Here is a 19030-nt window from a genome sequence, read left to right on the forward strand (position 1 = left end):
AGTGATTAGAATAACTACAAAAAATAACCAGGCTACTTGTAACAAATTAGATAAAAATATAAAATAAATGGTAAAACATCATGCCACAGTCTTTGCATGTTTTGACATACAGCGATCAAGTGCTTGGCCAGCGGGTCCGGACTGGATCGAGTCAGAGGAGGACAGTCTCCGCCTCTGTTGTGCCTACCCACTTATTACTAATGCAGACACAGGCGATTGGACGGCGGCTGAGCGCTTTGAAGTTCTCCCTCAGATCTTCAGTACGAGCAGAGAGTATGCGTACGGAGGTAGTTGTGCACACACCGACCAACGGAATGCCATTATTTGACAAAACATTTAGCAGTAGGTCTGCTGTGTAGTTTCTTTCTTTTAATTTTACGACAAGTAGCCTATAAAAAACTTCTCTTATTTCCCAAGTCGTCGTTTGCGCGTAAAGGACTCGCGATCATTTGGGGGTTTAAAGCAGCACTGATTCGGTAACGGAACGATGCAGAGACGGAGTGTACGTTCTTCATAGAGACTATAACAGCTCTCTTTCTCTGGACTACAGACAGAACTGATGTTTCAACGGGATATTTAACTGTCTGCAGAATAGGATATAATGTTGTTTGGCTCTTTATTGAAAACACTGGATATCTCTAAATGAAAACTGAAGGACACCCGCCCCGTCGCTTCCCTCGACAGGTCTCTGATCAGCCCCGATCCAGATGAGCGAACTGCCTCCTGGATTTGCAGTCTTTTCACGGAACCAGCAGACTCTTAAAAGTCGTTACATTAACAACGATAGTTTGCCCACCTGTTTAAGACCTCAGACCGTCTCGATCTTCTCACTGCCGTACTGTGATCCCGCGCGTCAGGAAAAAAGGTTGCCTATACGGATTCTCAAAATGTTGACCGCTCACACAAGTCATATACTTCACCCCGAGTATCTCCAGCCGCTCAGCTCCGCGCCAGTGAGCATCGAGGTACGAGTAACTCCCTTCTAAAGCATACGTTAATTAGGCTACTTGTTTCAGATATAATATATATATATATATAATTTTACTTGTATAAAATTAGCCTATATGTGTGGTTGTCCGAGTTTGTGGGTTTCTATTAAGCGAAAGGATTTTAGTTTCATTTCATCGACATGTCTCGTGCGCATTTGTTACTTGATTTATCGTTTCTCAGCATAAATATTCTATCAGGCGCGCCTCGTTTTAATGATTTAATTCGCCAAAAGGATCTGAATGCTATTCAGCGCCAATTTGAAAGGATAGTCCGGATCTGGATGAGGCCGTTTTCCAGTATGAAGCAACATTTTATGGTTTCACGTTTCCTGATTTGTACTGACTTGCGCTTTTACCGTACTTAAAATTCCACCGTTTATCTACCAGCTTAAGCACTCGAAATTCAAAAACACGAAATTATTTTTTTAAATAAAGTCTTAAGACACTGCACAATGTACTTTGTGTATATGGGGTGACAACAATGTCAATTTATTCCACCTAAAGCAATTTATTTAATTTATTCTAAAATGTAAAAGCTTTCACGGAAGCATTTAATGGTGATGTCAGACTTTCAAACCTAATCTAAATATAAACAGAATGATTGTAATATTGTGAGATTGTGGCCAATGTTGCAATCATTGGAGACATTCCCTATAGCCTAATTGGTTTTCCATAGAATTGGTAATTTCTGTCAGTTCATGAGAAGAAAAATAAAATTAACTTAAAATGTCATTTTTGTCCCCATAGCTGGATGCCAAAAAGAGTCCCCTAGCATTGCTTGCCCAGACCTGCTCACAGATTGGCAAACCAGATCCTCCTCCCTCTAAACTGGGATCGCTGTCCTCCAGCAGCCATGGAGACAAGGACGGACGCTGTACCAGCTCCAGCCTGAAGCCTGGAGAGCATCAGAACGTAGATGACAAGTCCAGCTTTAAGCCTTACTCTAAAACTGGATCAGAATGCCGGAAGGATGGAGCTGGGATGAACAGCTCAGGAGATAAAACGGGGTTCAGAGTGCCAAATAGTGGTTCTGCAGCTGTGACATGCCCCTCTTTACCTCCTCATGCCCCCTCTCCACATGCCAGCTCTCCTTCTCAGCAGACATCAGGACAGTCACACACACACCGGCAGTCTCAGTCTCCCCTGTCACAGAAAACAGCACATCTACAAACCACCCACATGGACTCCAAAGCTGCAGGTTCAGACCCAGGGAACGACAGCAGCAGCAATGGTGGCGATCGCAATGGGAAAAAAGATTCGGACCACAATAAATCAAGTCTGGACATTGCACAGATCGCCAACTCGAGTCATGCACGTGCTAGTGCGAACTCCAGCAATGCCAGTTCCTCTAGCAGTCCTCAGCCTGACCATAAGGCTGACCCCCAACCCCCTCAGCCCAGTCTGGGTGCGGGCCACATCGCCCCTGTGTCTCCCTTCAAACCGGGCCACTCTGTTTTTCCCCTCCCGTCCTCCACCATGGGCTACCACGGCTCTATTGTCGGGGCCTATGCCGGCTATCCTTCTCAGTTTGTGCCTGGGTTGGATCACTCTAAATCTAGTTTAGTTGGCTCTGGGATGGGTGTTCCAGGAAAGCACCCCAGCTCTAGTCCTCTCACAGGGGCCTCGCCTCCCTCTTTCATGCAGGGTTTGTGCAGGGACCCATACTGCCTCACCTATCCCAATGCACCCCATCTTGGGGGAAGCAACTGTTCTTCCTGCGTTCACGATCCGTCATCTGCCCTCAAGTCTGGCTTCCCTCTTATGTATCCCACCCATCACCTCCACTCCCTCCACCACAGTTCTCTGTCCTCTAGCGGCACCACGTCTCTGTCCCATCCTCTGTATACTTATGGTTTCATGCTGCCCAGTGAAACACTCCCTCACGCCTGTAACTGGGTCTCAGTGGGTGGCCCGTGTGACAAACGCTTCTCCACCTCAGAGGAACTCTTGGCCCATTTGCGTACGCATACAACTCTGCCAGGTGTGGATGGGAAGCTGCTCTCTGGCTACCCTTCATCTGTCTCCTCTGCTGCAAACTGCCACCTCCACCTGCCTCCTCCTAGCAGCCCAGGGGCCCTTCCCAGTTCCCTCTCCCTGCGTGGATCACCAGGGCTAGGTTTGGCACGGTATCACCCCTACGGAAAGGCACACTTGCCAGGAGCTCATTCCCTTCCTATGCACTCACTCCAAGCCACAGCGCCCTACTATTCTCCCTATGCTCTATATGGCCAGAGACTGGGCTCAGCTTCTGCTCTTGGGTACCAGTGATTAAAAGTATAAGGACAGTGTAAAGATATTGGCATGAGCTCGCTGGAAAGCACAGGAACATGCAGGATTCGCCTAAAAAGAATGAAGCAAAAAAACACGGGATAGTTATATTCACAATGAGGAATAAAATGCTTTGGATGACTGTTTAATTAACAGTCACACTGAATATCCGTTAGGATATTAGGGAACCCTTATGAACTTTAGGTGGAGAGCTAATGAGAATGCGGAACTCAATTTATTTTATCTGATAAATTTTTCTTTTTGTTCTTTTTCTTTCAATTTACCAAAAGTGTGTATTTATTTTTCACTTGAGCGCTTGACTTTTTGTTTCGAAGCAACATTTATCGCCAAAATTCAGTCATTATTTTCACAAAGGAGCAGTATCACAGTACAAATATGGTTGCTCCTATCATACACAGCAACAACAACAGACATACATATTGTCTCTCAGACACAAAATCCTTCTTTTAACATCACTTTCTTTTGTGCATTAGACCTGTGCAACTCTGTCTCTTTATTGGAGAACGGATTAGCATGACTTGGTCAACAGCTACTTTGTTCCTTATGATTTGGCGATTATTTTGTACTTGTACAGTTCAAAGAATAAAACGGAAAGATGTGATATATTTTCTATTGTAGCTGACTCTGCAAGTTGGGGATGGAAGTGGAGAGGGGAAAATAATTCAAATAAGAGTACTATGTTGTGATGGCAGCGCTATCCATTTAACAAAGTCTTATTTTGTGTAATAAATGATACTTGATTACATTTATAGATGTGTTGATGTCCCTCGCTTCTCTTTCATGTTTGTTCCTTACTTGCTTGCTTTCCCATATGAAATTTTGGGCAAAAATGAGATAAGTCACACTTTGAAATAGAATCGTACACACTGACCATTTTCATAACAAAAACACAAACAAAAAAGCATTTATATATAATTAGACCTTTCATAAATGCATATTTGAATATTCTTTATTTAGTTGGTTGGCATTTAAAAAAAAAACATTGTGCCTTCACTTGAGCAACCAATCTTTGACTTTAGCTTTCTATACTACTGACAGTTTTGTTCCCTATTAGTTCAAGCTATTAACACAAAATAAGGTCCTCTGTCTGTTTACTGTTCTGCTCCTAATGTGAAAGTGCAGTGTTAGTCACTGCTGCTTGTTTGTGCCTCTGCAGCATTGTGTAAAGAGCTGTCTCAGCACAAGGGAGTATTGGGTCTTAAATACAGCTCAATGATAGCCTGGTAATAACCCATGGGAGCCGTGCACTCACTCCCAGTGCACTCTGATGGATTGCCTTGCTACACAAAGGGCAAAAGATGACAATGGGAGGCTGTTAATAGAGAAATATTTATCAAATGCTTGACATGACCCCCAGGAGTGCAGTCCCCATTGTTTGACCTGAGTGTGTTGTGTCCTATGGTTTAGAAAGTCTTGCTTAATGCTGTACTACAAAGAGGGTCAAGATTCAATATTGTTGATGTGATTGCATGGCTAAGTTAGGATTAATGTCACATCCATAAGCGGCCAGAGTGTGCATCTCTTCTTCAGAATCATTTTCCTGAAAGAGGATGAGTTGAGATGCTGTTAAGCACTAGGATGAGCCAAACGCACACACATTCACACGTACAGACAGATTCTCAGTTCATTAGCACTTCAGACAGGAGAGGACGCAGCACAGGTGTCACTTGACAGGGCCATTAAATGAATAGATCACTCCACCGCCTCTGTTAACTCTGGCTATCCAGCAAGGACACAGCATAAGGTTCCTCTTATGGGAAACCAAGAGGTCAAGACTAGAGGAGGAAGAGCTGAGATGAGAATAAACACTTGCGGGTAAACGTTTCCCAATACCCAACTCTACATTTTAGTAAGACGCAACATAGGCCTGCTAATAGTAAACAGTCAACCAAAAAGATATATTCACAGGGAAAAATAATGTATAAACTGCACTAGAGAGCATCTAAACTTGCATTTTGTTAACATAAAGAGAAGTTCAGATCTAAAAGTGAGGTTGAGCACCAAATTTAGAGCCTATTTTAGAAATGGTCTTGAATGACTTCCTGTGAGACTCAGAGAGGAAGTTATTTAATGGAGTTACAAAGTATTTGGGCATAGCCCAAGAGAATTAAAAACTACATAACATGGATCATGTTGTCCCTAGTGGTAAAGCAATGCAACCGCAATGAACAAAAATAAATCATTGAATTTAGTCAGCAATTTGTTTTTTGCACAAATGAGAATACACAAAATGTGTATTAAAGCGTGTAAATAGGGTTTTGATGAAGAACGGGGGAAAAAGAGATCAAATATTAGTTACAGCCAGTAGAGCAAGGTTAAATGCAGGGGAGGACTTTTTGCGTTTAATAAGAAGGTGAGGGATTAATCCTGCCATCACCCCTTTCCCACTCGTTCATCACATTCCTGCTCTATCCTTCTCTCTGTCTTTCTCCTCATCAATCTCTCCCTGCCATTTATCTTTCTCTCCCTCGTCTCCCGGGCTCCAGCTGAGTCAATATGCAGTCACTCTGTTTCTGTCGCCTGCTTGTGGAGGGGAGGGGAGCTGGATGGATGTGTGGGTGGGGGTGTGGAGTTAATTTAGTCCCTGACCAGTGTCTTCTCAGCAGGGCTACACCTGTTTGATTGATCTCTTTCTCCCTTTCTCTGCTGTCCCACTGGGCTTAGAAGGGTGGTGGTGGGGGGCAAGACCCCCCCAATGTGTCCAGTCAACTACTGAGGAGAGAAAGAGTGTGTGTGAGAGAGGGAGAGAGCAGCAGCCCATCACAGCAGTGTCCCGGGCAGGCAGCCCGGCAGCCCTAGTGATTAATGACGACAGGGTGTGGAGCTGCTCCTCAATTAGCCGCCAAGTCCACAGCAACTCACGAGCCTGACAGCCCCAACCTGAAAAAGAATGAGCAAGGGAGAGAGTTAGATCACCCCCTCCCTCACCGACTCTTTTTCTTGGGCTGTCTCTCTCTGTTTAGATCTTGTCTCTTGTCTCTCCTCACCTACACCCTCTTACTCCCCTGGCTTCTCTCCTGTTACTTTCTTGTTGTCTCTTTGATTATGTTAGCCTAATGCAGACTCTCTCTCTCCCTTCGCAAACTTCCATATACATTACACTCTGTTAATTACCGCATGAGTACTCTGATGACTGTTTGTCACGGTGATATAGACCAGACCGCTCTCTTTCTCTCACACACTCCTCAAGCTCATAAAGCAATCAATCACACAACTGCTTCAGCTTCATGACTAAAAAAAATCCATTCAGGACTTTCCACGGGACTCTTAATCACATCAACCACATCACAAAATACCGCTCCATCCGCCAGCAACAACAACAAAAATTGTGGCGGTGCGCACCTCTGCCCAGTGATCTCTTAGCCATCCCCATTTGTCTAGCGAAACCGTGTGCATGTGTGACGACAGCCTGACAACGCAGGCAAACGAGTGTGTTGCAATTATGGCTAACCACTAATAACGCATTCCACCGCTACAGCTGGATTCCATTTGTAAACGCTGGGGGAGCACGGCACCGAATGTCACGAACATTGTGCGCATGAAAAATCGTGCCTTGGCACCGGAATGGTGGGGTTAAGATTGATTCCGAGTCATGCCCAGAGTGACAGCACCTTTTCCTGTTCTACTTAGGAAAATGTTTCAGTTACCTCATGCTTCCTCTACAATGTTTCCTCTATATGCATTCATATGAGTCATTAAGATCTTTTTTTGTTTTTGAAAGAAGTCTCTTATGCTCATCAATGCTGCATTTATTTGATCAAAAATACAGTAAAAAGAGTAGTATTGTGAAATGCCATTACAATGTAAAATAATGTTTTCTTTTTTGAACATTCACATATATATTTTCTATTTAAAAAAAAATCAATTTTCAGCAGCCATTACTCTAGTCTTCAGTGTCAATAATCAGAAATCATTCTGAAAATGTAATCATTGTATGCTGATCTGGTGCTCAAGAAACATTTCTTATTATTACATGTAGAAAACAGCAGTGCTGCTTATTATTTTTGAGGACAATGTGATACTTTTCTTTCAGGATTCTTTGATTAATAGAAAGTTCAAAAGAACAGTATTTATTTGAAAAGGAATTTCTTTGGAAATCTTTACACTCACTTTTGATCAATTTGATGCATACTTGCTGATTAAAATTATTGATTTCTTTTGAAAAATGTTTACTGTACCAATCTTTTGAACATCAGTGTATATGCTGCTGTATTCCTAAAAAAAATACTTCAGATATACACCTTTTTTATTTTTTTTGCGTCTGAGAAATTAAATAGTCCATTTAATATGTACCGGAGGCCAATCTTCCTAAATTTAATAGAAAATACATCAACAAAGAGTAAAAAAGAAGTTTTTTCAAGGGATATTTTATATGCATCTAAAACTTCACACCGCACAGATGAATGCTAACAAACACCAACAGATAGTTGGCCGTTGGATTTAGAATTTTATGAAAAAATAACAGTCATTTTCACACTGCCCCAACAGTCACTGACAAACGCTGATTGAACATGTTCAATCGGGTGAAAACAAACCCCAACCAACGCCAACAGATGCCGACACACTGATCTGGCAAAACCCAACAAACGTGTCTGTGCGGTGTTGGCCTTTATACTGTATAACTAGGAATATTAAGAATGAAAATTGTCATAATTTCAAAAGGCCTCTATAATATATTCTAAAGCATGAAGTAGTGACATCTGCTGGGGAATGTTTTCTGTTTCTATTATGTACTTACTTTGATTCATTGGATATCATAATTAGACATTATTATGTTGTGCTTTGTGAGCACTAAAGTGTCAGTATATATAAATAGTATATATAATCGGCATATAATTCAAACTGGCCACATTAATCCAGAATAATGTGCTTTAATAAAATGACTACTATATTGCCATTTGTGAACATCACAATGAGGACATGTAGAATATGGAGAGCTTTGTAATTGTTTATTTTACCAGCTGCCCCCAGCCTCAAGCTTGGCATAACATTGTCATAATGTTTAAACACTGCTGTCATGTGCAGTCCAGGTTTAAGTGGACTGTACGACATCATTTATAAACTTCCAATGGGCAATGTTAGGTGCCACCATGACACAATGATGTGTTAAACCCAAAGGTCAACTAATCCATTAAACACCATGTATTAATCTGCCAGCTGACATACTCTGGGCAGAAAATAACTAGTGATGTTAAAACAAAGTTATACAATAGTGTCTTTTCCTATTCTGCACATACAAACATAGTACTACTATTAAAGGTTAAATACATGTCCTACTCGTATTCAAAACCGAAGGGCACATAAAGGTATAGACATCTGTCAGGTCTTGTTTAATGAAATATACAGAGATAAAAGTACTCTTGTCAACACCCTTCCATTTTTCTTCATAATGTGACAACCCTGTACATACCACACGGCTCTGAAAGTTTTACCCAAGGCCTAGTCACCATATTTTCCTTCCGCCTCTGTCAGGATATTTTATGGACCGTCAATGTGTGTGTGTGTGTGTGTGTGTGTGTGTGTGTGTGTGTGTGTGTGTGTGTGTGTGTGTGTGTGTGTGTGTGTGTGTGTGTGTGTGTGTGTGTGTGTGTGGTAGCGAGTATACACCACAGAACAGCCAAGTTAATGTTATGAGAAGCGGCAGGGGTTTCTTAAGTAAGAGCAAAAGTTTTCCAGAGCAATGTGATTATTTTTACTGACTCAACGCCCCCCTCCCTTTTAGCAGCGGTGATGGTAACCACTCGGTCTCCTTGCCCTCTCTGTCTTGGCGGTAAGCTAACCCAGCTGTTCTCAATGCCATTTTGGGGAGAGGAAAAACCGAAGGCAGGAGAGGGACAGAGAGCAAGAAAGAGCGAGAGAGAGAGAAAGAGAGAGAGAGAGAGAAGCTGGCAGGGAGGGGAACAGACCTGATTATCCAAATACAGTCATTAAAGGGGAAATGTGTTTTTCAAACTGTCAAGATGATTAATGAGGGAGAGCAAATCCTCACAAATGCTCTTGTTTAGTCTAACTGGCAGACATGATCCTGGCCACTGATTAATGGCAGTGCTGGTGCGTGAGGCCACCGTGAGGTGAGATGAGTGGGTGGGTGGGGGTAGGTGTTAGGTAGTGGAAGGACGTGCAGTGTGGCTAAGCGATAGAACTTCACAGGATGTTACGGAGAGAGACAAGAGAAAGCACACGAGTCAACACAACAGCAGTTTTATCTTCGGCACTTTTCAGAGAGTTTAATGAGTTTAAACAACAAGGCTGCATGGCTTCACCTCACAAATATGCTCATTAGATGTTTTTGGCCAAACTTGCGGCGGTTGAACAAATACCACGCATGATTTATGGCATAAATAACCGTGGTAATAATTATAGCACACAACAGACTTGCAGTGAAGTAACAGTCATTAGCGTAAGAAGAAAAGCAGATCCTGTCAACGCTAAAGGGATCTCTATTGTTTTGATGTAGTCAAATCATATGGAACACCTTAAAGGGATAGTTCACCCTAAAATTAAAATTAGGTTTTGTTCTAATGCAGCATGTCATTCTTTTCTTTTTGCTTCAGGGTTTAAAAAAATATCCCATGCAACACGTGTCGTATATCCCACGTGTTCTGGGGGTATACGATAGGGTTTGATGAAAAACCAACTGAATTAAATGTACTGTATTTTTTAACTTTAATGTATTTCTTAATTTTAGCCGTTGGTCTGGGGGTGTACGGTAAAACGGTAGGGTTTGGTAAAAAATAAACCAAAATTGTATGTATTAATCCAAAATTAGATGAAATAATGTAAAATCCTGACCTTGGCCGTTGGTCTTGTGTGCGCGGCTATGTGACGTGTGCATTCGTGAGACTCTATCAGTTCACTCCGACTTGCCCAGAAAAACCACAAAAAGTTGTGAGAAATCAAGATGAATGAATACACAACATAAAATACAATGCCTAGAAATCGCAAAAAAGTATCTCAAAAAAGTACCTGTGTACTTTCTTCACCAAAATGAATATCTCCAGACCGGAACTCAAGAAATAATAGTGTATCGTTGTAACAAACACAAGAGATTCACCTCAGAGAACAAACAGATATTGTATTTCATGTTGTTTTTTTCTTAGTCTTGATTTCTCACAACTTCTGTGCTTTTTCTGGGTGAGTCGGGGTGAACTGCGCCACTAATAGTATCTCACACACACGTCGCATAGCCGAGCACACAAGACTAATGGCCAAGGTCAGGATTTTACATTATTTAATCTGACTTTGGATTAATTCATAAAATTTTGGTTTATTTTTTTACCAAACCCTACTGTTTTACCATACACACCCAGACCACTTGGAATATATAACAGGTCTAGCATCGGACCACTATTAACAGTGTTTGTGGGAGACTTTGTGTGTGGGGGGGGGGGGGGTAAACCCTTCATTGTGGGGACATTTTTTGGAAAACATTATAAATCCTACAGAGTTATGTTTTTTGAAAATGAAAAATGCAGAAAGTTTTCTGTGAGGGTTGTGTTTAGGGGTAGGGAGTATACAGTTTATGTAGTATAAAAATAATTTTGTCTATGGAAAGTCCCCATAAAACATGAAAACCCAACACGCGTGTGAATGTGTGTGTGTGTGTGTGTGTGTGTGTGTGTGTGTGTGTGTGTGTGTGTGTGTGTGTGTGTGTGTGTGTGTGTGTGTGTGTGTGTGTGTGTGTGTGTGTGTGTGTGTGTGTGTGTGTGTGTGTGTGTGTGTTTGAGACAGCTGACCTTAGAAGTGAATGATTTTCCTCCAGGCAGGAGCTAAAGTGCTGATACCTGACTATTTCACTTTGCTCACCTTAAAGAGTGGCAGTTACAACATGCACACTCACACTCACGCTGCTACTGGTTAAGGTTTCTATGGCATAATGGCACAGAGCACACATTCATAAGCCATTGTCTCATTGACAGTATTGGAAACCAATTGGTCTGCAAGCTATTCATCAGGAAAGCAGACAGGCTAACAATTCCTGTATGGACTATAGAGCTATTGGTCTGTGATGGGAGGTCTTCTTTAGACTCAATGGTTACAGTTTTTTTCAAACCACATGTTAGAGGAAAATTAGCTTGCCACTAACCTACCAGTGTTGAACCATCTTCTTTTGTCCCACATCCAACTGTCCATTGCATCATTACTCAATTTTTTTTTTTAATAGTTTGAAAGTTACTTGTAAAGATCTCAACAGAATAGGGATGCACTGAAAATTTTAAATTTTCAAAATTGTGGCACAAACAACCTAATAATTATTTTAATGTTAGGGCCATTAACCGTCAAATGGCTGATATGAGAAGTCTTTGCTAATTTTTCTAAAAAATTTAATTTAATAATTAAAAGTGAAATTAGACAGAAAACATTACAATATAGAGTATGAAAAATAGATATTTGGATGAATGGATGTTTTAAGATTTGTTACATTTACATTTAAGTGAGCGTTAGATTACAGCTAAGGTATAATCTAAATGTAAAAATAGAGGGAATGAGCATTTAATAATTTATATCCAATATCCATGAACATGATTGAGAATAAAATAACACAGACCTTGAGCAGCAAGAAACTTAACTTTTAACAACTAATGGCTGTTGTTTTTACTTTCACCTTGTAATTATTTTGTTTCAGCTTTTTTGGCTGCATGGTCTCCTTATGACCTCTCTTTTCTAGTATAGAGTAAGAGTATGAGCCATATCAGTCTGGCCAGTAAAACACTGACACACATACTACACAACATTCATCAATCTGCTTCTATCAGTCAGACCTATAAGTATATGATGGCAAGAAGAACCTATAGGCATGCTAAATTACCAACAATCAGTATAAATGATGACATGAAAAATGAAAGGAGGAAAGGGAGAGTTAACCAGCAGTCCCAAACTCTCCAAGCGATATCTAGATGAACATATACCTCAATATGTTTGTGAGAAGATAAATCATGTCAGAGAGGGAGAATGACAAGGAAAAAAGCTCAGAGAGAGAAAACAAGTGGGATGGGAGGGAGTTAATGGAGGGCACGGGTGAGAAGACTGGGAGGAGAAGTCAATGTTTCTGAAGTGCTGAGAGTAGGACAGCTGTGTGTGTGTGTGTGTGTGTGTGTGTGTGTGTGTGTGTGTGTGTGTGTGTGTGTGTGTGTGTGTGTGTGTGTGTGTGTGTGTGTGTGTGTGTGTGTGTGTGTGTGTGTGTGTGTGTAGGCCCTAGCAAGCTCTGTTTGTGTGTGTCAGAGGGAGTAGTGATTAATGACCCACAGGCCTTGTTTCTCTTGCTTCCTTCCTCAGCAGCAATGTCACACACACCATCACATGTCAGCCTAATGGACACGGGCAGACAGTGGCGGGAGCTGCCCATTGCTTCAGACTCACACGCACATTAAGAACATGCATGCGTGTCAAAAACACAATGTTTTTATTTAAGGAAAAACAAAACAACTGCAGTGCTCATTTTGTGCACGGATTAAGTGCAAGAGAGAAAGAAAAGAGCAGGAGAGAAAGACGTTGGGCGTCAGAGAAAAAGGAGAATGTGCGGCTGGGAGAGAGAGAGAGAGAGAGAAGTCAGTGTTTGCATGTGTGCCGGTTCCCAGCCCTGTCAGTGAGCTGTCAGAGTGTGATTTATGGTTGTGAGACTCACAGCAGTCCTTGCTGCCAGTTCAGTATTGTTACAACTGACATCTAATGAGGCCAGACGTGCTTTCAAGCACAGCACTTAACACAGGCCTCCATCTCCACCAGTCAGAGGCCCTCTTTTCTCCTCCTCTTTCACTCCCATTTATTTTCTGCTTCTGGGGTGGCAGACCAAGGAAAGGAGGAAAGACACGGTCTTGCTGCGAGAGCTTACAAAACGGAGAACACAGATGAAGCTGCAGTCGGCAGGCTTTTCCCCCCATCTCTACCCCTCCCCCTTATACAAGCCTGCACAATGGAAAATTAAAGTAGAGCGAACCTTTATATACTGATGACTTAGCTTTGAAAGGCAATATCTCACCGTTTTTCTACGCCATTCAATTTTTCAACTCTGCTCCGATGCTTAGTAATTGTTTGGAGGATAGTCGGCGCTCTGGTCTAATCATATTGGTGGCTGTGTCATTTTGAAAGGAAGGAGGAGTAATGCTGGATGAGAGCTCCTTGACTTTGACTTTTTCCTGATCTTGGGTTTCTGCTCCACTCCTCTTCGGGCAGCTAGCTTAGTCAGGACCCCTCGCAGTAATCATAAACAGAGCCGCTGGCAGCGGCACCCACGTACTGCGCTCCCTCCCTACGCCCCCTGCTCCGGTTCCTTGTCAGACGTGATTAATGGCACACGGCCCCGGTGCGCTTTGCGTTGCCAGTTTCAGCGATGTTCCCTTGATACTTAATGAAGTCTGACAAACTTCTTTTCCCTCATTGTGTTCCAGTTATTTTTCCCCGCTCCATTTAAGAGAAGCCCAATGTAGCTAAATTTGCCACCGCCGCACAAAAGCACAGGTCAGAGTTTTCATATTTATTGCGCAGTCGAGGAGCACAGCCTATAACACTGCTGGCAACGTCGGCTGTTTCTCAGGCAGCTCGTGTTGTTGTTCATACTTCAGGTTTGAGTAGTTTTGATTGCAGTCATTAGACATTCCCCAACTTTAGTTCCAAGATATAAAGGTCACAGCGGCCTACAGGACAAGGTCTGTGGTGTCTCAAACACATGCACTGATTTTACTTACTGCCATCCAGTGGGAGATGTACAGTACCAAAAAAAAAAAAAACACACAAATAATATATATATATTAAAAAAGCCCTTGATGTAAAGTGTAATATTTACATCAAGGGTTTTTTTTTTTTTGAGGGAGGCAGTACCTCAAAAACAAATAATGTGTAAAGCACTTATCGTTTCTAAATTAATATGTTCCAAAAGCAACAACTGGTGTTAAGTTTCAGATTTGGCCGATTAGCCTGTCAATGCAATGATGACCGTCTTTCATGCTCACAAAAGGTCCACAAATCAGCCTGAATTGGTCAAATTGGTGGAAATCGTTGGACAAATTACAAAGAAAACAACTTACACATTCAGATATGACCACTTTCAGTCGTGCCCAATCGAAACTGTGAGCAAGGCATTTTGGCAATCACACAAATCATTTAAATTTAAGATGAATGTAATAATACACGACAAATAGCAGTTAATAGTAAACAAATAAAAATGTATGTGCTTACTGTAGGCCTATATTATTTTTGTAATTATTTTTCAATTTTTTTAAGCAAATACCAATGCATAAACAAATAAGAAATTTTGATGTGACTTTCTTTTAATAAATTAGTATCAATAATAATAAAAAATAATTTAAAAAAAAATATAAACCAAAAAAATATCATGGTATTATTGCTTATTGATAGTGTAAGGTGTATTGTTACACTAATCCGTCTAAATATTATCATTCATTTACATTCACCATTTCATTTTAAAGCAGTAAATCAAAATTAACAGAAAAAAAGCTTGCATACCCATGTCTTGCGTATCTTTAGCCTTCTGCATTGTAGACTTCAAAATGATTTGAAATTTAAATCAATTCAAGGGCAAACTAAACAACATTAATTACTATGGAAAGGCAATGCAAACCATGTTGTTGATGGTTGTGTGCATAAAAAAGCAGCATGGGGGGGGGGGGGGGGTAAATATGGGAGAACAGAGATGTCATGTTACAGAACTTCTGGAGAAAAAAAACTTTTAAAATTGTGTCAATTTAACAGGACACTATGGGTTTAAAAGATGGACATTTAAAAGAAAAAGAGAGAGAGAGAAAAAAGCTAATGAAGCCACAAGCCAGTCAAGCCACTGTGGTTTTGTTGCTTTTCTGACTCTAATGAATTTTGTCTCTGGAGTGAAGACTCCACTCTGTACCAGAAGGGGGCGCTGTTGTTGCAATTTAAAAAGCAAAGCAAGTCAATAAATGGCTGCATCCAATATTGCATACTTCCCTACTATATTAGTAGGCGAAAAACAGTAGTGACAAGAGTAGTATGTCCGAATTCACAGTCCTCATAAAAGAGTAGGCAAAAAAGAGACTACATCAACCGAGTTTCTAAAATGTGCATACGATGGACAAGTTCCTATCCAATAAGGCCACGGGAGAGGCCGTGAATGGCAGTGAAGTGACTCAAGCCTGTTTTATGCTTCTGCGTCGAATCGACGGCGTACCCCCACAGACCCCTCTGCGTCGCCGCGAACCCCTCCGCCGTAGCTCGACGTGCACCTCCAAAAATTGCAACTACAGGCCTCATTAAGGCCTCATTATGCTTCTGCGTCAACTCCACGGCGTAGCTACGCCATCACTCCTACGGCGTCGTGGCCGTTTTATGGTTCTGCGTCAGGTTGAGTTGCATCACGGTGCATCTGACCAATCACAGCCCTTGTGGTCTGCGTCGCCTCGACGCGTAGTTACAATTTTTTGGAGGTGCACGTCAAGCTACGGCGGAGGGGTTCGCGGCGACGCAGAGGGGTCTGTGGGGGTACGCCGTCGATTCGACGCAGAAGCATAAAACAGGCTTTATGCTTCTGCGTCAACTCCACGGCGTAGCTACGCCGTCACTCCTACGGCGTCGTGGCCGTTTTATGGTTCTGCGTCAGGTTGAGCTGCATCGCTGTGCATATGACCAAGCACAGCCCTTGTGGTCTGCGTCGCCTCGACGCGTAGTTAAAATTTTTTGGAGGTGCACGTCGAGCTACGGCGGAGCGGTTCGCGGCGACGCAGAGGGGTCTGCGGGGGTACGCCGTCGATTCGACGCAGAAGCATAAAACAGGCTTACGCGTCGAGGCGACATAGACCACAAGGGCTGTGATTGGTCAGATGCACCGCGATGCAACTCAACCTGACGCAGAACCATAAAACGGCCACGACGCCGTAGGAGTGAACGGCATAGCTACGCCGTGGAGTTGACGCAGAAGCATAATGAGGCCTTCACTCAACTGACGCTGGTAGGTCACATGATAATAACAACATGATGGCAAATGCAGTACATCCAGATTACATTCATACTATGCTAATTCATACTATATAATAGAACATACTTTTTCAGTGGTTGCAAAATACTTATTCAAATTAAGTACCTAAATAAGTACCTAACTACGCTACCTATATGCGATTTTGAATGCAGCCAATGTTCAACTCTGTACATGCTAAAAGGTGCTGCAGAATTTTCACCTTAGTGGTGAGGAAAAATCCAATGCTAGTAGTTCATAGTCATGAAAGGGGATTTTTATTATGAAAAATAAAATGCTTCCCAAAAGCCTTCCCTCGGTTTACTAAGAAACTCATTACATGGTGAACATAACTAACCTCCTTAACCCTAACCCGAAGTCTGAGCAGAAGAAGCCACCAGCCGACTAAACTGTATTAAAGGCAGGGTTTATACTGAAAGCTAACAAACATGTTGTTTCCATTAAGTTAGTGAACAGTAGCTTGGACTGCTGTTAGCAGTCTAATGACTCTTTGGAGAGCCAAATGTGAGAACAAATGTTAATAAAATCACAACTGTGAGATATGAAGTTGCAATTGAGCATGAAAACACAATATTCATAATATACCGTAAAAGAGACAAAGTACCACAACTATATCATCAAAGCTGCAATGCGGTGTTCAGAGGAAGGGACAGGAATAGAAATCATTTGTCATAACATTCAAGTGATGAACGTCTATCCATGACAATAAGTCTTTTTTTTATATATATAAGTGTTTCCCATCCTTACTGAATCAGGCCCCAATTTTAAAAGCCAGCAATGATTTATTGTTTGTTTTTCTGTTATATTTCAAATATTCAGACAAAGCATCACAAACGGGGTGGGGTGCAATTCAGAATTATTTCTTTTTCAATTTATGAGTTGGAGTTTAAATTGAATTGGCATCACCCCACATCAAAAAGGCATTAGAGGAAGTGGAATTTACAATTCAACAGGAAATTCAACAGATGTTTAAGTGTTCTTCCATAGATTTATAAAATATAAACATTTTATACATTTCTATTAATGCAATTTCTTACAGGTGACATATCAAACTTGTCAAGACATCATATTCAAACTTTGTCGATCCTTTGCTTTCTAGATAAAAATTACACTTATTGCAGTTAAATGTATTTTTTAATTCCAGTTCATTTTAAATAGACTTCCTTAAATTTAAATTAGAATACGAATTTTGCATGTTCGCTTCCTCATTTCAAATTCAGAATCTGAATAATTCATTATAGAACAAACTAACAAACTGTCCACTTTGCTGCCATAGGATGTTAAGTAAAGTCCTTGACAGCAGAGGGCGCCCTTGCAACACAAATGTTACTTGCACAACTTTGTTTTTCGTTTTGACACACTTTCTTTGTCTTTGTGATTATTCAAAATAATGGATAAGAAACGTTTTCCATGCTATTTAACGGAATTGTTGTTGTTTTCAGATATGGAAATCTAACTCCAAATCATTGCTGGACTCATGGCTGAAATTCATCATGAACAAATGTTCAAGACATAAATCAAAGCACATGCTGTAAGAAATGACTTATGTGACTAATACTTGATAACCATGAAGCTGAAAAACTCTTAAGCTGGCTGATATTATAACTAGAAGCTGTTTACAACAGCAGTGGAATGGCAAAGCTAAGCACATGACTCAGAATGACTCTCTAACAAGCACACACAGCATGTACTGACCTCTCATACTTGCAGCTCAAACTTCAAAGCCAAGCCAAGTAGCGTTGTTTCAATATCTAGGCACGTATAACCAACAAGTAGCCTAATGATGATGAATTTTGATTCAAAAATGATCTTATGAATCAAAGAACTTCTACAACTTCTGAAGCTACTATGTATTTTTCACCAACTCTGAGTTCAAGGGTGCCAAATGCACACCAACCAACAAAATACAAACGTATGTACATATGTGTTGTGCATACATACATTGAGTACCCTTGCTGTCCTTGTTTCATCAGATCTTGGAGCATCTCCGTTAACATCCCAGCTTGGAACTTTCTCCCTCCACAGCCTGGCCCTGTTATGTAATGAGTCTCTGAAAGGGAAAGAAATATATAAAATATAATATATAAATAAATAAATAAATAAATAATAAAATAAATATAGTAAAAAGCACCTGAGTGTACTAATTGTCGTATATTTTATTGTGATTTAGGTTTTTGCACACTCTCTCTGGATATTTTTATATTTATACTTTATTTATAAATAACTATCCATTTATAAATCATTTTAATCAATTTGTTATATAATCCTGTACAGAATACGAAATGTTAACTTTTTCAGTGGACAAACAAACGGTTTAATGCTATTTGACTGACTACAAAATTACTAACCTCAGCATTTTTGACGCTATCATTCTATGTTTTAATGCAAGAACAGACATATATTGTGTTTTTGACAACTGCAGATACTTTAAAAGCACCAAGTGTAACTAAACAAACGCGGATTTACTTCAATAACTACGCTCTTGATAGAAGGGAAAAGCATCTTAGGTTGTTGTTTACAAGCTCTAGCTCCCTCCAACAGCATCCAACCACAAGTAGTAGTACTGCATGAGATGCGCGCGCATAACTTGCGATCCAACTGTAGATTTACGAGGTAAGAATCAATAACACTTTAGGCTTAGAGGTTTTTCTTTTAACTTATCATGGCGCTTTTAAAACGCTTTTTTTAAAAGACATCCATAGTGCATGTTTACATTAAAAAGTCATGCAGTGGAACGCAAAAACGTGTTCTTTTATTTATTTATCAAGTCACAATAAAAAATAGAAAATATAGT

The 19030-nt window shown here is 40.9% G+C and overlaps 1 protein-coding gene and 1 long non-coding RNA gene across 2 annotated transcripts; one reads left to right on the plus strand and one right to left on the minus strand.

Annotated features, from left to right (window-relative positions):
• Nucleotides 1–213: 213 nt before the first annotated feature.
• Nucleotides 214–4027, plus strand: znf703 (zinc finger protein 703). Its single transcript, XM_077241101.1, has 2 exons — nt 214–965; nt 1737–4027. Exons 1-2 carry the CDS (start codon nt 708–710, stop codon nt 3255–3257), a joined length of 1779 nt encoding a protein of 592 aa, XP_077097216.1. The 5' UTR covers nt 214–707; the 3' UTR covers nt 3258–4027.
• A 188-nt stretch (nt 4028–4215) lies between these two features.
• LOC143748863 (uncharacterized) lies at nt 4216–18286 on the minus strand. Its single transcript, XR_013206843.1, has 2 exons — nt 18178–18286; nt 4216–6158 (listed from the first exon to the last, which is right to left on the minus strand). It is a non-coding gene; the product is annotated as an uncharacterized LOC143748863 (long non-coding RNA).
• Nucleotides 18287–19030: the final 744 nt, after the last annotated feature.

The sequence above is a fragment of the Siphateles boraxobius genome, unplaced genomic scaffold (assembly GCF_051911475.1).
Source record: "Siphateles boraxobius isolate OS27281-9 unplaced genomic scaffold, OSU_SipBor_1 24, whole genome shotgun sequence".
NCBI classification, from domain to species: Eukaryota; Metazoa; Chordata; class Actinopteri; order Cypriniformes; family Leuciscidae; genus Siphateles; species Siphateles boraxobius.

Bases quoted from the DNA above. Each gene is read 5' to 3' on its own strand.
- znf703 (XM_077241101.1), top strand. From the start codon at position 708: ATGAGCGAACTGCCTCCTGGATTTGCAGTCTTTTCACGGAACCAGCAG. The intron at 966-1,736 runs GTACGAGTAACT...TTGTCCCCATAG, and splicing joins CCGCGCCAGTGAGCATCGAG to CTGGATGCCAAAAAGAGTCC.